This window comes from Scyliorhinus torazame, chromosome 18, assembly GCF_047496885.1.
Source record: "Scyliorhinus torazame isolate Kashiwa2021f chromosome 18, sScyTor2.1, whole genome shotgun sequence".
In the NCBI taxonomy this organism is placed as follows: Eukaryota; Metazoa; Chordata; class Chondrichthyes; order Carcharhiniformes; family Scyliorhinidae; genus Scyliorhinus; species Scyliorhinus torazame.
The window spans coordinates 106,272,318-106,294,204 of NC_092724.1; the positions used below are offsets into that span (position 1 = coordinate 106,272,318).

General features: G+C 50.5%; 1 protein-coding gene across 1 annotated transcript in view; it reads left to right on the forward strand.

Annotated features, from left to right (window-relative positions):
* Positions 1-21,887, forward strand: part of dnah9 (dynein, axonemal, heavy chain 9) — a 779,494-nt gene that overhangs the window by 129,079 nt on the left and 628,528 nt on the right. The window contains exons 15-17 of the mRNA XM_072483125.1: positions 1,748-1,883; positions 8,237-8,433; positions 17,106-17,530. Coding sequence (XP_072339226.1) covers positions 1,748-1,883; positions 8,237-8,433; positions 17,106-17,530 — 758 coding nt within the window. The remainder of the gene's footprint in view (positions 1-1,747; positions 1,884-8,236; positions 8,434-17,105; positions 17,531-21,887) is intronic.

Consider the following 21,887-nt stretch of genomic DNA (forward strand, 5'->3'; position numbering starts at 1 on the left):
TGGGCATTCGGGACTTACCAAGTTCAACAGATGATTAAGAATCACACATTGCATTGAAGAGCCCCAAGATTTCATTATCTACAGGGTGGTCCATTGCTGTAGGGTTGGACTGACTACTTGCCCAGCCCTGCTGGAGCCTGATGCACATACCTGATTGGGACTATTTAAGCGTGCAGAGTGAGCTCGTCATGGGAAAACCGCCATTAGGAGTGTGGAAGAGGTCATGTTGTACCGATGGGACATGGTACGCATTAAGTGGAATGTGCCCCAAGCAGGTTTAACACTGGGACTCAGCTGAGACTTAAGATAAAGCAAGTTCAAACCAGAGGAGAGGGAAGCCCTGCACGGGCTGATAGCTGAAATGCCACGGAAACTGCAGGAATGCCATCTTACAGTTTCCTCCTGAGCTAATTGTTCAGTGCAATGGCATATATGTGCAATGGTATAGTCTTGCCAAAAACACATTGGGCTGGATTCTCCGACTGCCGAAGCCGAAATCACGTTCAGCGATCAACCGGAGATTCCATGTTTGTGCTGGAATCGGGGGTGGTGCCGTTTTTCAGATGCTCCACCCCCTCAAAAATGCACACCGTCCGGACGGCCTCAGGATGTCACCTGAGGCCCTCTCCCGATGCTCTGCCCCCAATGGGCCGAGTCCGCCTGTGGTCACACCGCTGGGGACCTCGCATGGTGGCTGCGGACTGAGTCCAGCGCCGCCAAAGTCAGGGGGGTGCTGTTCCGCTGGCAGGGGGAGCTTCGGCGGGGGGCTGGGGGGACTGGTGGGGGTGACGAGGCTGGTTACAGGGGGGCAGCTTTTGGCAGGCTGGGTCCGGACATAGCCGCAAGATCGGAGAATCCAGCCCATTATATTCAGCAATGACATTAGGGGCGAGATTCTCCGACCACCCGCCGGGTCGGAGAATCGCCGGGGGCTGGCGTGAATCCCGCCCCCGGCAGTTGCCGAATTCTCCACCACCGATATTCGGCGGGGGTGGGAAGCGTGCCGCGCCAGTTGGCAGGCCACCCCCCGCGATTCTCCGGCCCGGATGGGCCGAAGTCCCGCCGCTAAAATGCCTGTCCCGCCGGTGTAGATTAAACCACCTACCTTACCGGCGGGACAAGGCAGCGCGGGCGGGCTCTGGGGTCCTGGGGGGGGGGTCGGGGCGATCTGGCCCCGGGGGGTGCCCCCACGGTGGCCTGGCCCGCGATCGGGGCCCACCGATCCGTGGGCGGGCCTGTGCCGTGGGGGCACTCTTTTCCTTCCGCCTTCGCCACGGCCTCCACCATGGTGGAGGCGGAAGAGACTCCCTCCACTACGCATGCGCGGGAATGCCGTCAGCGGACGCTGACGCTCCCGCGCATGCGCCGCCCGGAGATGTCATTTCCGCGCCAGCTGGCGGGGCACCAAAGGCCTTTTCCGCCAGCTGGCGGGGCGGAAATTCGTCCGCCGCCGGCCTAGCCCCTTAAGGTTGGGGCTCGGCCCCCAAAGATGCGGAGCATTCCGCACCTTTGGGGCGGCGCGATGCCCGACTGATTTGCGCCGTTTTGGGCGCCAGTCGGCGGACATCGCGCTGTTTCCGGAGAATTTCGCCCGAGATTCTGAAATGGATGAAACAATACAATTCTTTTGTTTGTTATTTCATTGTTGAAAGGCGGATTTCAGAATATTTCAAAACATGATAGCAGATTTGCACCTGTTACTTGGCTTATTATTTAAAACTATGTTATTATATTTTAAATTCAACAGGAAAATTTGAGTCTGCTCCAAGCGGATGAAACTTCGAGTGTCTGGAAGGCATACATTGACTACATTGATGAAATGATCATTGATGGTTTCTTCAATGCTATTGAATCCTCTCTGAATTACTTTGTAGAAAATACTGGTGAGAATGACCTATTTTAACTAAGAAAATCCATCTTAACTGCTAATGTGTAGTGGCCACATAGCAAAGACTGGTCAGTAATTTTAGCTTTTAAAAGCACTGGTTTCCTTCTTTGTATTTGTTCATCCCTTTTATTTACTCTTTTCCTTTCAGCAACTTGGAGCGGTTTGCAACTCAGAGTATCTCTTCCTTGTCACAAATTGCCAGGTTATTTCCACATTAATAACAGTGCGCACTTGTGGTTCATTTCAGCAACAACAAAAAAACTCCTCACTACTATTTCTTGCTGGGAGATGTTTCTAGAAGAGTAGGCATTCCTTCTGTTATCTCAGCCAGCTAGCTATCTTTCAATATCTTGCTGGTACCTAGTAAATCCGTGATTATGCCTCACAGATTCTGGGTAATGTCATGATATTCAAACACACACATCATGATAGACACACCAACAGACAAATCAGAACACACAACACCACAACCAATGACAGAAAGATATAAAAGCACAGACACGACCCCCGGTGGTCAGTATTAGCTGCAGAGGAGAACCAGGACACATCTGCTACCAAACACACTCAGGGAGACAGCACGTGCAGAGTATCCAGAACGAACTGTCTTATAAGAGTTAAAATAAAATAGAGTTGTACCACATACAACTGTGTTGGCTCATCTGTGCACCAGAGCACCCAACACCACATGGTACAGGAGTGGATCGATACCTGCCGGCATACCTCCGTGTACACAGACAACCAGCAGTGCCCAGGCAAAATGATAGAGCTCCCGGTTCCGCAGCCGCTCCAGTGCTACGGCGATCTCCGCGAAAACTGGCGGCGATTCCGGCAATGGTTCGAATTGTTCCTGGTGGCAGCTGAACTCCAAGACCTGGATGATAGCGAAAAAATTGAATTTCTCCTCACCATCGCCGGTGCAAGGGCAAGAGAAATATTCACAAGGTTCAGGTTCTTCAGGAGGCAGCAAAGGTACGATTACCAGGCAGTCCTGGACAAATTCTCCAAGTACTGTGAAGAAAACGCAATCCAATCGGCAAGTAAAGGTAAGAAAAGCTGCAGTACTCACCTCGTGGCTGGGATCCCGGAGCCCGAATTCCCAGAGGCCGAAATCCCGGGCCTGAGAGGGGGCTGGGTCGAGGTCGGCGGCCATCTTGCTAAAGGTATCACGCTAGCACAGTTGCGCGAGCAGTGCGCAGAACCGGAAGTTTCGTTTGCGCATGCGCGAGATGCTGCGCATGCGCAGTCAAGAAAACAGCCATCGGTAAAGGAACAGCGATTTGAGCATGCGCAGTCGCTTCCTACGTGCTACATACCGAGCGTCAGGATGTCAGAGGCCCCAGACTGCACCAATTTAAAGGGAAAACGTCCCAAATCCAATTTAAAAGGGAAACGTCCCAAATCAAAAAAACAAAAATCTGTTAAAGCTGTAAAACAACCTTCCCTCACCTGGAATGACAGCACAGTGCCGCAAATTGACCCAGGAGATGAATTTGACCTCCGAAGAACCCTCCGACAAGCAGTTACCTACGCACAAGCCGATGATTCCGACCTCGAATACTTCGATGACGATCTTTACAGTGTTTCCGGACCTCGCGAGCCCAATGATAGCTCCGTGGTCCTATACGACTATGACTCGGACGAACCTTTCGTGTTGCACATTGGCGGCCCCCACATTGAATCCGACGCAGATGCGGATTCATTTTTCGGATTTGAGGATCTTCAATCCAGCAGATATGACGTTCCAACTTATCAGTACCGGATGATGCTGCAGCCTGACATTAACAGACAGGGAGCGGTGCAAGCACACGGAGAGCGCCCTGCTGCCACACAGAGCGTGGTCCACGTCCCGCTCAACGTTCCCGACTCTATGAAAGAAGACATGCAAGACTCCAGAGCGCAGTCCTCGCATGAACCAGAAGTGACTCCAGTGTCACAAGCCTCCACAGCAAGCTCGTGGACAGACTCCACAATTGCAGAAATGCAAGACTCCAGAGCGCAGTCCTTGCACGGACAAGAAGTGACTCCAGTGTCACAAGCCTCCACAGAGAGCTCGTGGACAGCCTCCATGATAGAAGCAACGCAAGACTCCAGAGCGCAGTCCTTGCACGAACAAGAAGTGACTCCAGTGTCACAAGCCTCCACAGAGAGCTCGTGGACAGCCTCCACGATAGAAGCAACGCAAGACTCCAGAGCGCAGTCCTTGCACGAACAAGAAGTGACTCCAGTGTCACAAGCCTCCACAGAGAGCTCGTGGACAGCCTCCACGATAGAAGCAACGCAAGACTCCAATATGCAGTCCTTGCAGGAACAAGACCATGAGGGTCTAGCAACCTCTCCTGACCAACCAGCGGCAGATGATGCAAGTCTGCCATGCTCACGTGAACAGCAAGAAGGCTATAACAGCCTACCATGCTCCACTACACAGCAGCATGACCATGAAGGTCTCTCATGCTACAATGAAGGGCACAGCGCTGATGACTGTTCAAGCCCAACTGAAGACAAGCCAAAAGAATCGCCTCGTCCAAGCCCGAAGAAAAAAGGTTTATGCGCTGACCTTCAGGATCATTATAGCCGAACAGAGATTAATAATGCTGCACGGCCACAGAAGGATGCTGAGGATTTGCTAAAGAAATTTATTGAATGTTTAACTTGCAAGGAGCAGACTGAGAATTGCCAGTGTTTTAGTACGGATCGAAAAAATGGACAAGACATTGATCCTCAGGTAATGGAAATAACACAACCTGAATCATATCTACAGCAGGGACAAATGTCTCCCTTCAACACAACGCCGCAAAATCCCAACTTCGGAGACCAGCAGTTAGTCAGTAATGACTCTTCAAACCTTGAGGGGAACATTAATTGCATTGAACCTATACACACTCCACTGATAAATGAGCAGAACATTGGAGCAAGAATCCTGAGGACACCGACATCGAGTAGCCAGATAACGAATTTAAAACCCACAGCAGTTTCAAGTGAACCAAGTGTGCTTTCCACTAATGGTGAAGATGCAGATAAGGTCGACCCGATTATCCATTGTACCACACTAACCCCAGTGATTAAGCAGTTATGTATGGGGAGTATAATGTGGGCAATTGAGAACAGTAAAAGAGAGACTGTGACCATGCCAGTCCCAGCAAAATCAGACCCAGAGACCATGAAGGCATGTACATTAGACAAAGATACATATGAGGTACCTGAGAAGAAAAGTGAAACGGAATGTTCTTTGGAAAATAGTACAATGTCGATAGAAACATTGGATCCTATATTCGAGACCATACATATGGGAGAATTTGGGGGTAATAAACAAGGTTCTGCAATGTCTGGGGGAAGATTTAAAATTCCAAAGAAGAAAAGCCCAAATGAAGGACAACGGCAAGACAATGACAGTCCACCGACATGGTGTGCACCACCAGATGAAAACTCTGACAATTTATCCAACCCTAGTGAACAGCAAGCTGCTAATGAGGATCTATCCATGGGATGTGAGACGAGTGACGACAGCATCCCACTTCCCATGCAAAAGGTGCAAGGTGACAGACCTCGCCTAGTGCGTACCGAGGCACTCGACGATCACGGTGGGACCACTGACGACTGCGGTGGCGGCGCACCGCTTCCACCCTCGATGGCTCGAGCCTCTCCACTGGTTGGTGCATTCCTGCATGTTCCGACTCCAGAAGTGCAGCTTCAGGGAATCTCGGCTGCCTCCAGTGAACCTGTTGGGACTCCAGACGGGGGGCATCGACGGAAGGCAGACCGGACTCCAGATGGGGAGCAGCCAAGCGCCGACTCTGATTTGCGCACGCCAGACCTTGCTCCGGACGGGCGGTGTCGCGGCCTCGGTGATGGCACGCTCAGGGTGACGGCGGATGCCACGGCGACAGGGAATGGATCGCGTGGCAGTCCCACTGGGTCGGCAGTGGCAACCAGCACCGGCGGTCCAAGATGGACACACCAATTCGCGCCATCGCCAGACGTTGATGCGAGCAACAATTCTCTCTCCAAGGCGACATGCTTCGACGTTTCTCTGCGGAGTCGCCCTTCCGGCACAGCAGGTGGCCGGAACCAGCGTGCACGGTCTCGGCCAACTTCCACATCTGGCACAGTCATCGCCTTGCATGATATTAGTGATGGTGCTACTTCGATGGCAACGACCCATCGGCTACAAGATGCCATCCACCACAAACATAAAAAGAAAAAAGACTCCACCTTGTTCCTGGCATGCAGGGCGGATGGATTGGTGCGTAGGCGCAATCAGCGAGCTTTGCGCCGCCTTCCACGCTCGCAACTGAACCGTACGCACACGCCGGATCCTCCACTGGTTCCCAAGGATGACTTCGTGGAGATGCCACGGATCATGCCCCTTCCATCGCCACCAGAACCAAACCACGTAGGCACATATCTTTGTAAAAAGGGGGGATGTCATGATATTCAAACACACACATCATGATAGACACACCAACAGACAAATCAGAACACACAACACCACAACCAATGACAGAAAGATATAAAAGCACAGACACGACCCCCGGTGGTCAGTATTAGCTGCAGAGGAGAACCAGGACACATCTGCTACCAAACACACTCAGGGAGACAGCACGTGCAGAGTATCCAGAACGAACTGTCTTATAAGAGTTAAAATAAAATAGAGTTGTACCACATACAACTGTGTTGGCTCATCTGTGCACCAGAGCACCCAACACCACAGGTAACTCACTTTGTACAATGCATTCAGCCCATTGTGTTCATCAAACAGCTAATTGTATTGAGTGCTCCATTCTAGATTCTCCCCAAATTTCTGCAGCTTATGTGTGGGAAAACGTTAAGTTACATAGGGAAGGATTTTCAGCCTGCAGTAACCGTCAATGAGAACAGCAATGCAGGGGTGGGAACTCCCGTGATAATCGGAAAACCTCAGGGCATGAGAGACATGCCTGACAAAGGTTGGTATCGCCAGGTTGGCACAACCCGGAAGTGCTGACCTGGCAGTGCTGACACGTGACAGGGCAAATCCGTGGTAGACCCGCTGGGGAGCATCCTTGCGGGCAGGGTTCGCATTATGTTCGTTGGGGGGTGGGGAGAAGTCCCCAATGCTGATGCCCGTGATGGTGGTGGTGAGGGCCTGATGCTGATGGTGATGGGTGGGTGGGTGTAAATGGTGGGGGGGGGGGGGGAGGGGGGAGGGAGAGTGGGGAGCGCGGTGGCTGATGGGAGCAGGGAGGGGCTGAGAATTTTGATGCTAATGGTGGTGGAGCGGGCTGGAGCCTTTATGCTTATGGTGGCAGGAGGCGAGGGTGGGGGCGGGGGGGCACCCACCTTGTCTGTTGCAGAGGGGGGTAGGGATGGAGAATTGAGAGGGTGGGGGGGGGGGGGGGTTCTGTTTCTGTGCTGATCTCTCCAGTTCTACCAGGCCCCACCTACCACAATAAAACATGCCCACTGAATCTATTTCCCAGAGTGTCTCAAAATCTGGTCTAAAAACGCTGCTATGCGGCTGGCGAGTTACACGTTGGATTTCAGTCGCAGCCTAACACTAAAAAAAAGGTACAATTAGCCCACACTATGTATATGCTCACCTTACTCTATAGAGGAAATACAACGTAAATATTCAAAGTTATCTTTTAGCCTCTCTCAAGTTAACACTGAACTGTTTAACTACAGATATTTCAGCATCCTTGCTGTTATTTGTGATCTTACATTTGTCTTCTCTGGTTAAAGATCAGAAGCATTTACTTTAGATCAAAATCTGTACAAAGAAATGTAGGAGAAGTGTTATGTGAATTTCCTGAATGTACAGTGTTATTAAGTAACTTTGTTTCTCCATGCCAAATAAGGAAGAAAGCCATGCTTATGTTAAGCAGTTAGACGTTTCATGATTAGTTTTGGCTGCTTGCACTCATGATCCTCAAACTCATCCCGGATTGTGGGCAGCACCAGTTATTCTGCGAATGAATAAATGTAATTGGGACCATGGTACACATGGGATGACTTTTAGTCCCGATGAAGAAGTCAGGTTACATTTGAGCAATCACAACTGAAATGTTTGAAACGTCTCCTCGTATTCCTAATGGGGCTGGTTTAGCACACTGGGCTAAATCGCTGGCTTTTAAAGCAGACCAAGTCACCCCAGCAGCACGATTCAATTCCTGTACCAGCCTCCCCGAACAGGCGCCGGAATGTGGCGACTCGGGGCTTTTCACAGTAACTTCATTGAAGCCTACTTGTGACAATAAGCAATTTTCATTTTTCATTTCACAATGAACTGACATAATCAGCTGCCAATTTTTAGTGAGGAATTCCCACTCTCATGTCAGGCCTCCCTTATTGTTTTCTTTCTGTTTTGTACAGAGCCTAAAGCCGGATTTGCACCATTGTTTGAAGCCCAGTTAGACTTGATCTCCCCAGACTTGGTCTTCCGCCCATCTCTTGAAATAGGCCCCAATGACAGCTTCTATGACATGGCAGATGGACTGATTAATGATGTTTTCAAGATTTCATCCTTGGTGCCCAGGTTGGCAGAGCACAACACCTTCCCTCACTATCAGGTAAGCTTCTCCGCTGTGTACGAGCTCAAGATCGGATAGTTTGTCTGATATTGTTTGTTCATTTTGATCTAATTCACCAGGATACCATGGGGATTGCATGCAGTGCCAGTTTTACACATTACATATTATTACTCCCAATTGGGTTTAAGGGCAGGTTAGACTAAAAAATTGCCCAATTAGCATCTTCAAATGTTCCTTCCTTGCAGCGTCTAACTAAAAGCAACGGATTCAAGGGATGTAGAATATGCCATAAATATTTGTGTAAAAATCACAGTTTTGAGACCAAGCTTTTTAAACAAAAGTCATGGATCGGTGTTTACATGGGTAATGTGTTTTGAGGGATTGACATGTATGCAAAATTTGGGACCAAAACAGACCATTGCAATGGAATCAAATTAAAAAATAGGAGCAGAAGTAGGCCATTTGGCCCCTCGAGCCTGTTCTGCCATTCAAAAAGATCATGGCTGCTCTGTTTGTGTTTTGAATTCCACATTCCCATCTACCCCCTGATAATGTTTGGTTCCCTTGCCGAACAAGAATCTACCTGCATTTACCTTAAAAATATTCAGTGATCCTACTTTCACCGCCTTCTGAGGCAGAGAGTTCCAAACTCGTACAACCCTCTGAGAGAAAGAAATTCTTCTCATTTCTGTCCGATGAGAGCAACCTTTAATTCTAAAACAATGCCCCCGAGCTCTCGACTCACCCACAAGAGGAAACACACTTTCCCCAGGCTATAGCTGACATTCTGATTTTTCCAGTTTATACGTATGATTATTACCATCCCCTTATCACAAACACCCAATATTTCTTCTTGTATGCCTTGTCCCACATTGTGGTTACTGTTAGGTGGCCTGTGGGTGATTGTGACTTCTTTCCCCTTCCATTCCTCATCTCCACCCGAATCGATTCAACATCCTGACCTCGTGAACCAAGATCACCTCTAACTTTTGCACCAATGCCATCTTTGATTCTTGCAACTGCCTTCATCTGTCCAGCCTTTCTCGTGAACAGGGATGATAACGCCTTTCCGAAATGTTTCTTTGGGGAGAGATATGCGCTTGAATATCACCATTACCTTAATTTTGTGCAATCCGCCATACAAGATGGAACCACTTTACAGGGAGGGCCTCTTGGTAATAGTCTTTGTTTGTACGTTAAAGTTCATCAGTATTTCATCATATTTCCAATGCAGACCAAGTGATACGAAGGGGTGATTTAACAAGAACATATTTAAGTGTGATTTTGTGTGTGTTTGGCAGTGTGTTTCTCGGCAAGATCATGGCTCATATTTAATGGCACTTAGTGCTGGAAATGAGCCCCCACGAGCTTCTCGTACTCACTGGCTGTCTCACCATCTGATTTGTCAGGCTCGTGCCTTAGTGTCTCTCCGTTAACAAGGAGGAGCTACTTTTAAGTGCTCCCTCACCACGCACTGCCAGTCAGCACACGAGCATGGCAGTGCGCAAACCTGCTCCTTGCTTTGGGGATGCCACCGTGGACATGCTTTTGATGCGAGATGGGACATGTTGATTCCCCAAGGGGGTCGGAGGACCATCAGTTGGGTCACCAATACCGCCAGAGAAGCAGCTGTCAGTACGGGAAGCATGACCAGGAGGACCGCTGTACAATGTTGGAAAAAGACCAATGATCTCCAGGGAGCTGCAAGGGTAAGTTACCACCTCTCTCCTGGCATCAACTCCACCCGCCACCACTCAAATTTCCAACCACCCTGCATCACAAATAACTGGCTGACACCTAGCACCCTCTCCACATCCGATCTTCGTGCTAGCACCCTCCAGCACAACCCCTTTATGTCCAGGTGCGGTGCCCACACATGCTACCTGTTATGGACCCCCGGCCCATCAAACATGCGGTTCATAATGCCCTCGCCTTTTACCCACAGGAGAAGATAGCCCATAATAAGCTGAAAAGGGCCAAAACGGACGTCAGAGTACCAGAGATTTGGGTCCTCACCCCTTATGAGGAACTGATCTTGGAAATTGTGGGGTTGACTGAGGAGAGAGCAGTCCGCCACAGCAAGGTTGGTCTGCGCCAAAGAGGTGAGGGTCCACTACCCTTCACCCAGGTGAAGTTGTTCATGTCAGACAGAATGATCTTTCAATCTAACTGACCACACGTCCATTGTTTCGCAGGATCATCATCATGTTCGAGACGCTGAAGCACATGTCCTAGACACACATTGATTTTGCCAAGGCACTGTAGAGCATGGTCCAGTCACTGAGGATCATCAGCACCATGGTGCAGACAATGGGGTCCGTTATGACTGGCAGAGCTAGAAGACTCAGAGGTCTCTGAAGCTCACTCCAGCTGCCCGCCCATCCCATGGAGACCCACAGGGCCCTATGGGCACTATCAGACGGGAGGAGAAAGCATTGGAGGCCAACCTGAGGCCTGCCACCATGGAGATGACGACGGTTTTCACTCCCTTCGAATCCCCCCTTCCTGACACCGATGCATCTCAAGGGCAACGGGCAGAACAGGGTGGCATGGTGACGCCAGTGACAACAGTAAGTTCGCCGGAGCCGCCCCTGGCTCCAGACTATCAAGAGCACGTCTGCCAAGGGCATCAATGGCCACAGGGCGTGGAAAGCAGCAGGCTACTTACACTGCTGATATGCATCCTGGGGACACACCTAGATGTAGCAGTAGACCACAAAAGGTCAAGCAGATCACCATTAAAACATGTTACTCCTGATATATGTGAAGCCTCTGTCACGTTAATCTTCACAAAGGGTCTGCTTGCACCCCTGTCCTTTGTTGCCCTCTGTCCTCTGCTCTCTCCACATTCCACGCATAGAGGTCCAAGATCAAATTGCCTCAATGCAGACTCCGTTCAGAGGATGGGTGTGAGCGCGCTGTCAGCAGAAAGACAGGAGTCAGACTTTGGCATAAACTGAGGAGCACCAGAGCCGACTCCACAGCAAGGTCTCATCACTCTCCTGCCTTGTATAATGATCCACGCTGACAGTGCCGACACAGGCCCACCGTGCTGGGCTGATGTTACATCGAGCCTTGGAGGGTGCGAACAGTACAGTCGGGGAGGGAAGGGGAAGGAAGGAGGGAAATGGGTGGGAAGGAGTGGAATAACGGGAGAGGGAATTGGGGGAAGTAGGGGACTGTGGGGCAGTGGCGGATTGGGGGGAAGGAGGAATTTGGGAGGGGAGGGGCAAGCTGTCGGACACAGCCTTGTCCTATGTGAATCGGGTGAGGATGAGGACCTTCCTAGTCCTCCGGGTATGCCGGACACTTGCCATCACCTGTCCATCCTCTGACTCTTTCCTAGGCTCGTCCTCCATCCCCTCCTCGTCTGCCTCATACTTCACCTCAGACGATGCTGCACGTCCCTCCTCCCCCTCCTCCAGCATGTCGTTCTGCTGCTGTGCGAGGTTGTGGAGCGCACAGCAGACCACACACAGTGGGAGACCGTCTGGGGGTGTACTGCAGTGCACAGCAGAGCGGACCATGCATTGGAACTGCATTTTGAGTAGTCGGGTGCCCCGCTCAATGACAGCTTCGTTATATTGGGCCTCCACGTCAGTCTCCGAATGGCGACATCAGCCACTACCTCAGCGGGTACTCTTTATCCACCAAAAACCAACCTGTCATCCTGGGTAATCCTTGAAGATGCCAGGGACCTCTGATTGTCCCAGAGTGTAGCTAAAGAGCACACTCCCTGGAAGCATGCACTTATGTCCATGATCCGGAGGTGGTGATTGTACACAAATTGAACATTCAGGGATTGGAATCATTTCCTGTTAATGAAGGGAACTCCCTGATGCCCCAGTGTGCGCAAGGTGACATGCGTGCCACCAATTACTCCCTAGGCCTGGGGACTCCCGATGATAGCAGAGAATCCTGCAGCCCGGGCATCTTGGTGGATCTGGTCCACTTCAATTGTGATAAAGTCTGATGCCTGGGCATACAGGGCATCCGTGAGCTCCAATATGCATTTGTGTCTGTAGTTTGGGAAATGCCGCACAAGCCCCTGCTCAAGCCTTGGAATGAACCGGTTGCGTAGACGTTCAGGGCTGCGGTGGCCTTCTAGGCCACCAGGAGCGGGTGTCCTCCTCCTCCTCCTCCTGTGGTGCCAAATCCACTAGCACAGATGCCGTACTTTCTCCTGAATCATTGAATCATAGAATTAACAGTGCAGAAGGAGGCCATTCAGCCCATTGAGTCTGCACCGGCTCTTTGAAAGAGCACCCTACCCAAGCCCACACCTCCACCCTATCCCCATAACCCAGTAACCCCACCCAACACTAAGGGCAATTTTGGACACTAAGGGCAATTTAGCATGGGCAATCCACCTAACCTGCACAACTTTGGACTGTGGGAGGAAACCGGAGCACCCGGAGGAAACCCACGCACACATGGGGAGAACGTGCAGACTCCGCACAGACAGTGACCCAAGCCAGGAATCGAACCTGGGACCCTGGAGCTGTGAAGCAATTGTGCTAACCACCATGCTACCATGTTCCTTGTTGAGATGGAGACTCCAGCGTCACATACTGTCCATCATAGCCTCGAAAGACCAATAATGACAGTACACCATGAGCTATCCCTGGTGTTCCCCTTTGAGTTCCTCCTCAGCCCGATGGGTGGACGGGTCTTCGGGGTGAGCAGTGGACACCTGCGCATGGGATGCCACCTCCAGCCTGTGTTAATGCTGCTGCCTTCTCTGGAGTCTACCTGCCTCTGCTGCCACCAGCACCGTGAGGGCAACCTCTGCAGAACTGATAGCACCAGCCATGTTACTCTCTCAGGAATTGGAGAAGGAGAGAGAGCGATAATCAGCTTGGTCCTCCAAGCCTCCCACCCTTACATGTCCTGCCTTCTCTCAGAGCGCCATCCATTGAGCTAGTTGTGCTGGAAAACTTCAGTCTGCACACTCACCCCTGGCCACATGCAGGAGCCCCTAGAACTCAGACCCCTGCTCCGCGGAACGTTAGCGAGACCGTGCTCAGGTGTCCTCTCCTGATCCACACACTTACCCTATAGTCACGAGGATATCCTTAGTAAAGGAGCTCAGCTCTTAAGTGCTTTATTGTTAGCTGCTACCTCTATGGTGCTGTCGCTTCTAGAATTCAGGCAAACCTTTCAGGCTTTGAAGTTTTATTGAAAAGCGATGCAATGATCATCGTCTGAGACATGGCATGTGTACCCACAACACGCCACTTGAGAGCTGTGAAGTGCTCTCACAACTAACAAAGCCAATTCCTCAGAACAATAGCCTTCAGCTGTGAAACTCGAGGCTACTCGCAATCAAAGGTAGTTGAAGTGACCTTCAGCACAGTACCAAGAGCAGGACTATATCCTGGATGTGTTTGGTAGGACAGACAGGCAGCAGCTGTAATTGCCCCTGTTATGGGTATTCACAATATTTAAAGATTGCTTGAAGGCCTCATGGACGAAAAGCACTCTCTGCCCTGTCCTGGCCCAGTGGTGACCTCCAACCTGAATCGTTTCAGCCAACAAACAAGCCAACCCTGAGGGGTCCCTCCTCACCCCCCGAGCACTGAGTCAGCGGCTCCAGTGCCCTTGAGGTGTCTGCCTGAAAATGTAAATGGCTACTCACCTCCTCAGTTCCTCTCAGCAGCCATTGTGTCAGCTTCACGTTTTTCAAAAGGAATACTAAACAACGCCTTTGTGATTTCTGGCTGGGGAGCCAGTTAAATCCGGGAGGCCGTTACTTTGATTTCAATCTCGCTAATGAGATGGAAATGAATGCAAATGAGGGTTAATGATGCGCTCACCAGATTTGGGCATGATCCGGATCTCGGCATTGGAAGCCAGCAGGTTAGATAGCAAAATGATTTGTGTCCAGATCTGTGCCGGGAGCAACACAGTGGTTAAATTACACCCACATTTTTCTCTTTACATTGGATGACAATATGGTGGAATTTGATATTTTTATCGAGTTCAAGTGGCAGATGCTGTGAAATGTTGTTTTCTGATGGAGCAGTAAATCGTATTGACAATGGCGGGTGAAGAGAATCCTGCCACCGGCGAACAGCACACCGCCGAGAAACACGCAACTGGGAGGCCGGAGAATCACACCCACCCTCTCGGAGGGTACGGAGTTGGGGGCACCGCAGATGGTAGTATGACGACTTCGCCAATGCTCGTTAACCCATTCTGCCTTCTTTCTCTCCACATTAAATTTAGCTGCATGCCTCCGCACCTTCAGGGGCTAGGCTGGCGTTGGAGTGGTTTGCGCCGCGCCGGCTGGCGCGGAAGTGGCTTGGTGCCACGCCAACCTGCCCGAAGGGCCTCCGCCGGCCGGCGCGAGTTGGCGCCATCCCAGCGCATGCGCAGGGGGGTTCTTCTTCGTGCCGGCCATCGCGGACTGCTCCACCGGCCGGCTTGGAGGAACTGAGTGCCCCCACGGCATAGGCCCGCCGCGGATCGGTGGGCCCCGATTGGGGGCCAGGCCACCGTGGAGGCACCACCCTGGGCCAGATCCCCCCGCGCTCCCCCCCCCCCCCGTGGACCCCGGAGGCCACCTGCGGAGCGGGGTCCCGCCGGTAAGTACCTACCTTAATTTACGCCGGTGGGACGGGCCTAAAATTGGCAGCCGCTCGGCCCATCGCGTGCCGGAGAATTCCGGCGGCCCCGGGGCCCATTGTGTCGCGCCGGTCCACGACATTCTCCAAGGCAGGCGGCGCGGGCAGGATTCACGCCGAACCCCGATGGGGGGGGTCTTCGAATCCCGCCCACGATTCGTCCTCATAGGCATCTTGGTAAATCATATGGGACACAGCGGGATTCTCCGACCCCCGGCGGGTCGGAGAATCCCCAGGGGGGGCAGCGCGAATCCCGCCCGACGCCGGCTGCCGTATTGTCCGGCGTCGTTTTTCAGGCGGAGGCGGGGTTCATGCCACCCCGGTTGGGGCGTTGGCAGCGGCACCCCCGGCAATTCTCCGGGCCCCGATGGGCCGAGCGACCATCTGTTTTTGCCCAGTCCTGCCGGCGTGAATCACTCAGCTAATGTACCAGTGGGACCTGGCAGATAAATCGGCTGTGGCTGTCCTCGGGGGGGCACAGGGGGATCCGACCCGGGGGGGGGGGGGGGGGGGGGGGGGGGGGGCAGGGTGGCCTGGCCCGTGATCTGGGCCCACCGATCTGCAGGCAGGCCTGTGCCGTGGGGACACTCCTTCCTTCTGCGCCAGCCCTGTAGGGCTCCGCATTGGCTGGCGCGGAGAAGAGAACCCCCCACGCATGTGCCAAAACATGCCGGCTTTTCAGCACATGCGAGAGATCACACCGACCCTTTGCCGCCGGCTTGAGCGGCGACAACCCCTCTGGCGTCCACCTAGCCCCCGAGAAAGTGGAGGTAAGTGGAGAATTCCTCACCTTGGGGGCATGTTGATGCCGGAGTGGTTGGCGCCGTTTCTCCCGCTGGCATGGGGACTTCGTCCCCGGAAAGGAGAATTCCTGGCCATGTGTTTCATTGATTGTGAGATTGCGGCTAGAATTTTTGGAAAGAATATCGAAACGTTGCTGCGTGTGTCTTTAAATTAATGAACTGTAGAAATCACCAGTAAATAAATTAACGCAATGTGGTTTGATCCATGAAAAACCTGAGTTGACTTTTACACTACCTTTACAAAGAGTTTCTTGAATCGACGTTTACACGAGTATATGCAGTAATTTTCTTCTTGCGCCTCTCCAATCATGAATTAAGACTCGAATAGGCTATCATTATGTAACTTAAGAAAGGGTGATATTTTTGTGTATATTAGATGGTTCGATATTGTCTGTAATATTTAATACGCATCTTTTAGATAATGTAATACCGTGGGAGTAAAGTAACCTAAACCAAACTTGATACATGGCTCGAGGTGAAAATGGTCTTCCAACCCCCCATTCTCCCCCCACCTCCCTCCATGTGGTTATTGCAAAGGAAATAAGTGTGCAGGTATTGCTGTGATAGACTAAGGGGCAGGTTAACTGTCCCCATTGTTTCTGGTGGGTAAGAAAGCCGGAGGAGATGGAGAATCCAACGGGAGTCTCAAAATGGCTTTTACACTGGCGGGATTTCCCATTGAGATTGGCCCCGCCCTGCCAATGACATAATGGGGTTCCTGCCATGAAAGGTCAGGAATCCAGTTTACAAAAGGTCTTGATAAAGAGAATCTGTCATGGGCACAGGTAAGTACAGACCTCAAGGGGAAAGTTCACGCCTGGGCAGTAATTGGGCATTGCCCCCGACACTGCCCTCTGCTTCCCCCTGGTGTCAAGTGGCAGTGTCAAGGGGTAGTGCTGAGGCACTGTCGGGGGTGGGGAGGGAGTCTTGTGTCTGTGATGTTCCTTTTTCTGCTTTACTTCTGTGCCCCACTCTGTCAGGTGCCAAGGTTGTTGATGGAACAGGCTCACTCAAAGCCTACCCCGCCAACATGGTGTCATGGGACCTACTCCTTCCATTCTTTTCTCCACGCATTCAAAAATACAACGGGAAAACCTAGCAAGAAGCTGGCATTTTATCTGCTGGAAATAATACTAAGAAGAAAAATTCCGCCATGAGAATTCATAACTTGGGGCTGGTGGTTTTCACACCTGCCTTGCTTGTTGCTGCAGTTTCTATGAGTACTTTGCTTTGTGTTCCTTGTGTCTTAGTCGTTTACTGATTCTGGAAACCTTGCTCTCAGGCTGATATGGAAGACATGGCTGACCTGATAGAAACGCGTCAACATTTGATGGACAGCATTCAACACGTGATGGCAGAATGCTGTAATTATCAAAACTCCTTTGACCAGTATGCGTATCTGTGGGTTGATGACCGAAAGGAGTTTATGCGTCAATTTCTTCTCTATGGGCATGTTCTCACTGCTGAGGAAATTGAAGCTCATGCAGAGGATGGTGTGCCAGAAAGCCCCCCGACACTCCAGCAGTATAAGGAACAGGTAGACTCTTATGAAAAGATCTATGATGAGGTGAATCATCTAGAGCCTATCAACATATTTGACAGCTGGATGCGAATTGATGCCAGGCCATTCAAGTCTGCCTTGCTGAATATTATTAAAAAATGGAGCCTTATGTTCAAACAGCATCTGATTGATCATGTAACGAACAGGTAAGGCTCAACGTATTCCTGATAAAACTCTTGAGAATGGGCATAAATTACCCTGTACAAGGTTTTGAAATTCAACTGCCCAATGCAGTTATAAAATATGGGATATATTGTGGGATATGGGCAGAAAATGTGGGATATGGGCATTCTGATGTATTGAAAGTTACATTGTGCATTTTGTCCACTTAAGTCTACCATGTACACATATACCAGCAGAGGGAGTCTAGAAAGGAAATAAGAAAGTATCAATGATTTAACTGTATGTGCACTTCTAATTTTAAATGCTCCTGGCTGAATATCTTCACAGGCATCTCAAACAAGGCCAGCATTTGTAGCCCATCCCTATTCTCTAAGTGCTGTGAGAAGGTGGTGACAGTTCTTATGGTCTTGGTGTGCCCAGAGTGTTGTTAGCAAGGGAATTTCAGGATTATAACCCAAAATATGTGTTAAGGATTTATTTCCATTGGAAAAGAGGATTCAAAACCTGTGGTCGGATTTTCTCCTGAGAGTCAGGAGCCACAAGTCAAGCCAATTTCTCAACATTGCATTCCCTATTTCTAAAAGTTGTGAAATTCCCACAAGATTTTAGTCTCCGGGAGTTAGGATTGGGTTGGAGTCGGGAACGCCCAAGTTGACAACAGAAGCATGCAGGTTGGTAGGCAGGCTGGTTTAAAGGTCTGGTTTGGTTTACTGGGACATCATCCTAGTCCTGTACTTGGTTGTAAGACCCTCAAGACTTCACCCCTCAATCCCATTCACATTCCGCCACCCATTCTTCATGCTCCCTCATATTCCAACCCCCCCCCTCCCCCACCATGATCCCTCATATTTCTCCTTGCGTTGCGATGCTGCTTCATATCCTGCATGCCCTCCCTATGCTCCATTTTCCTCCATTCCTTGTCAACTACCCCATACCCAATCTATCCCTCTTCATATCCCCTCCATACCCCCATGCCCCTCCACTTTGAATGCCCCTTCCATACGCCAATGCCTCTTATGGGCCCTTATATATCCTCCATACGCACTCTTTTTTTTTTAATAAACATTTTATTTAGGTTTTTTTTGGCATTGTAACAGCAGCAATATAAACAATGACCCTCTCATGGCGCAATTAATTTTCTCCAGGCAGAGAAAGCCAGCCATGTCCGATAGCCAGGTCTCTGACTTCGGGGGCTTTGAGTCCCCCTATGCTAGTAATATCTGCCTCCGGGCTACCAGGGAAGCAAAGGCCAGAATATCTGCCTCTTTCTCCTCCTGGATTCCCGGATCCTGCTACACCCTGAAAATCGCCACATCTGGACTCAATGCCACCCTTGTATTTTATACTTTGGACATGACGTCAGCAAACCCCTGTCAAAATCCCCTCAGCTTTGGACATGTCCAGAACATGTGGACATGGTTAGCTGGTCCTCCCGCACATTTTGCGCACCTATCCTCCACCCCAAAGAATCTGCTCATCCGGGCCACTGTCATGTGAGCCCGGTGCACGACCTTGAATTGAATCAGGCTGAGCCTGGCACATGTTGTGGTCGCATTGACCCTTCCCAACGCGTCCGCCCAAAGGCCCTCCTCTATCTCTCCCCCCAGCTCCTCCTCCCACTTTCGCTTCAGTTCCTCGCTCCATACCCACTCTTTACAAATTCACTGTGTCCAGAACCAGTGAGCCATTGGCAAGCCTGGCAAGTCTTTAAAATGCTCCTGAAGCTAACAAAATAGGTAAACATGCTTTGAAGATCTCCTTTGGAAAGAAACTACTTATCTTACAATCTCATAAAAGTTTCATTCACAGTATCAATGACAAAAGCTTTAATCCTCTTAACACCCCAGAATATTTTCCAAATAAACAAGCAGACATTGGAAAACATGCCATGAGGAAATTCAAGACACAGCATAACTGGGTTCACATTTACCCATTCAGTTATATCCTCAAAAAGCTCTAATAAATTTGTTCAACGCAATTTACGTTTTGTAACAACAGCATGATGACTTTGTCTGATCAAACTATGATTTTCCAAATGCATTGTTAAGACTTCCTTAATACTAAATTTCAGCATATTCCCAATGACTGATGTCAGGCTACATGGCCAGTAATTCCCTGTTTTCCCTCCCTCCCTCCTTTCCTGAAAAGAAGTGTCACATCTCCTAATTTCCAATCTGTTGGGAACATTCCAGAATCTTCTTAATTTTGGAAAGTCATAGCCAACAAACTCTGCAGCTATCTCTTTTGGAACCCCAGGATGTAGGCCACCTAGATACTGGAGATTTGTCGAATTTCCGTCCCTTAAATTTCTCCAGTATTTGTTTCTGCACTGATATTAAATTCCTTAATTTCATCAGTCCTTTTTGATTTGGGCTTCGGAGTAAGTAACTCAATGTCAACATTTGCAGATGATACCAAGCTGGTAGATGTCACAAGTGTAGAGAAAGGGTGCAGCATAACAAAAAAATATGAAGTGATACATTTGGTTGTTAGAAAAAAGAGAAACATCATTGTTAAATCAAAACAAAACTGAATTGGATATGTTGCCAATTTAATGGAATTCTATAAAAGTGTTGCTCTTTAGTCGCCAATATGATACTGAGGCTCTTTTTATGATATGATGTTATGTCTCAACAGCGTCGCCAATACTGTGGGTGTTTCTATTTCTCTTACTGAACCACAAGGCGTTCCCGTATATCGGTCAAATGACCACACAACCAGTTAGTCAGTTCAAGTTCAAAGATGGTTTATTTACACACAAGGGCACTGTGCAAGTGGATAAGGCCTTTATCTTGATCACGTGGCCGGTTTGAAAAAGTGGCTCTGTCTCTGCTGGGCTCATCCGTCAGGTAGCGATCGTTGGTCTTGAACTTGGCTGTCTGGTCGTTATGCTGAAGTTGGGCTGGCACAGGCCGGATTCAAAGGAGGCTGGCACAGGCCGGGTCCAAAAGAGACTGAACACATGGCTGTGTCCCCTTTTATCCCTTTAGGGTTTCGCGCTCTTTGGGGCGATCCTTAATCTTGGACCCAATAATTCGACTCGGCTTCGATCACTTCCTTCGATTTCGGCCAATAAAGGGGCAGGTGCCTTGGTGGCTGGCCGGGTCCTTAACGGTCATTGACCTTGGCAGTTGGGCTCTCTGAGTAAAGGGAATGGAGCCGATCAGAATGTGGCTGCACCTGTTTCTTGAGTGCAGTCCTATTGTTCTGGGGAAATGGGCCGATAAATGCAAACGAGCAGGGTTTCGATCAGGTCCAGCCATCTGCGTTTCAAATACACAGAAGCTCTGTATCTGTTTGAGTCCTGGGTTGGCCATAATTCCCATGGTCCTTTGCAGGTGGCCATCTCAGATGGCTACAGATAGAAGAACAAAGTAATCAATAGATATAGGTTTAAAAAAATCTTACAAAAAGCATTACCAATCAGCAAAACAATTAGAAATGCAAACAAAACACTGCGGTTTACTTCCAGGGATTATATAATTCAAAGTAAGGAAGTTATGTTGAACCCTGGCGAGGTCACACTTAGAATGCTGTACACAGCTTTCAGAAAAGGCTGCAGAAACACTGAAAAAAAATGCATAAATGATTTTGTTGGAACAGAATTTAGTGATTTTAGATATTGGAAAGGATTGAACAGTTTCGAGCTTTTATCGTCATTCAAGAGATGACCTATAAAATGATGACCTGGGGCGAAATTCTCCACCAACGGCGCGATGTCTGCCGACTGGCACCAAAAACGGCGCCAATCAGACTGGCATCGCGCCAGCCCAAAGGTGCGGAATGCTCCGCATCTTTGGCAGCCTAGCCCCAACATTGAGGGGCTAGGCCGAGGCCGGAGGGATTTCCGCCCCGCCAGCTGGCGGAAATGGCGTTTGTTGCCCCGCCAGCTGGCGCGGAAATGCGGCGCATGCGCGGGAGCGTCAGCGGCCGCTGATAGTTTCCCGGCGCATGCGCGGGAGCATCAGCGGGCGCCGACAGTTTCCCGGCGCATGCGCGGGAGCGTCAGCGGGCGCCGACAGTTTCCCGCGCATGCGCAGTGGGGAGAGTCTCTTCCGCCTCCGCCATGGTGGAGGCCGTGGCGGAGGCGGAAGGGAAAGAGTGCCCCCACGGCACAGGCCCCCCCGCGGATCGGTGGGCCCCGATCGCGGGCCAGGCCACCGTGGGGGCACATCCCGGGGTCAGATCGCCCCGTGCCCCCCCCCAGGACCCCGGAGCCCGCCCACACCGCCTGGTCCCGCCGGTAAATACCAGGTTTGATTTACGCCGGCGGGACAGGCAATTTCTGGGTGGGACTTGGGCCCATCCGGGCCGGAGAATTGAGTGGGGGGACCCGCCAACCGGCGCAGCCTGATTCCCGCCCCCGCCCAATCTCCGGTA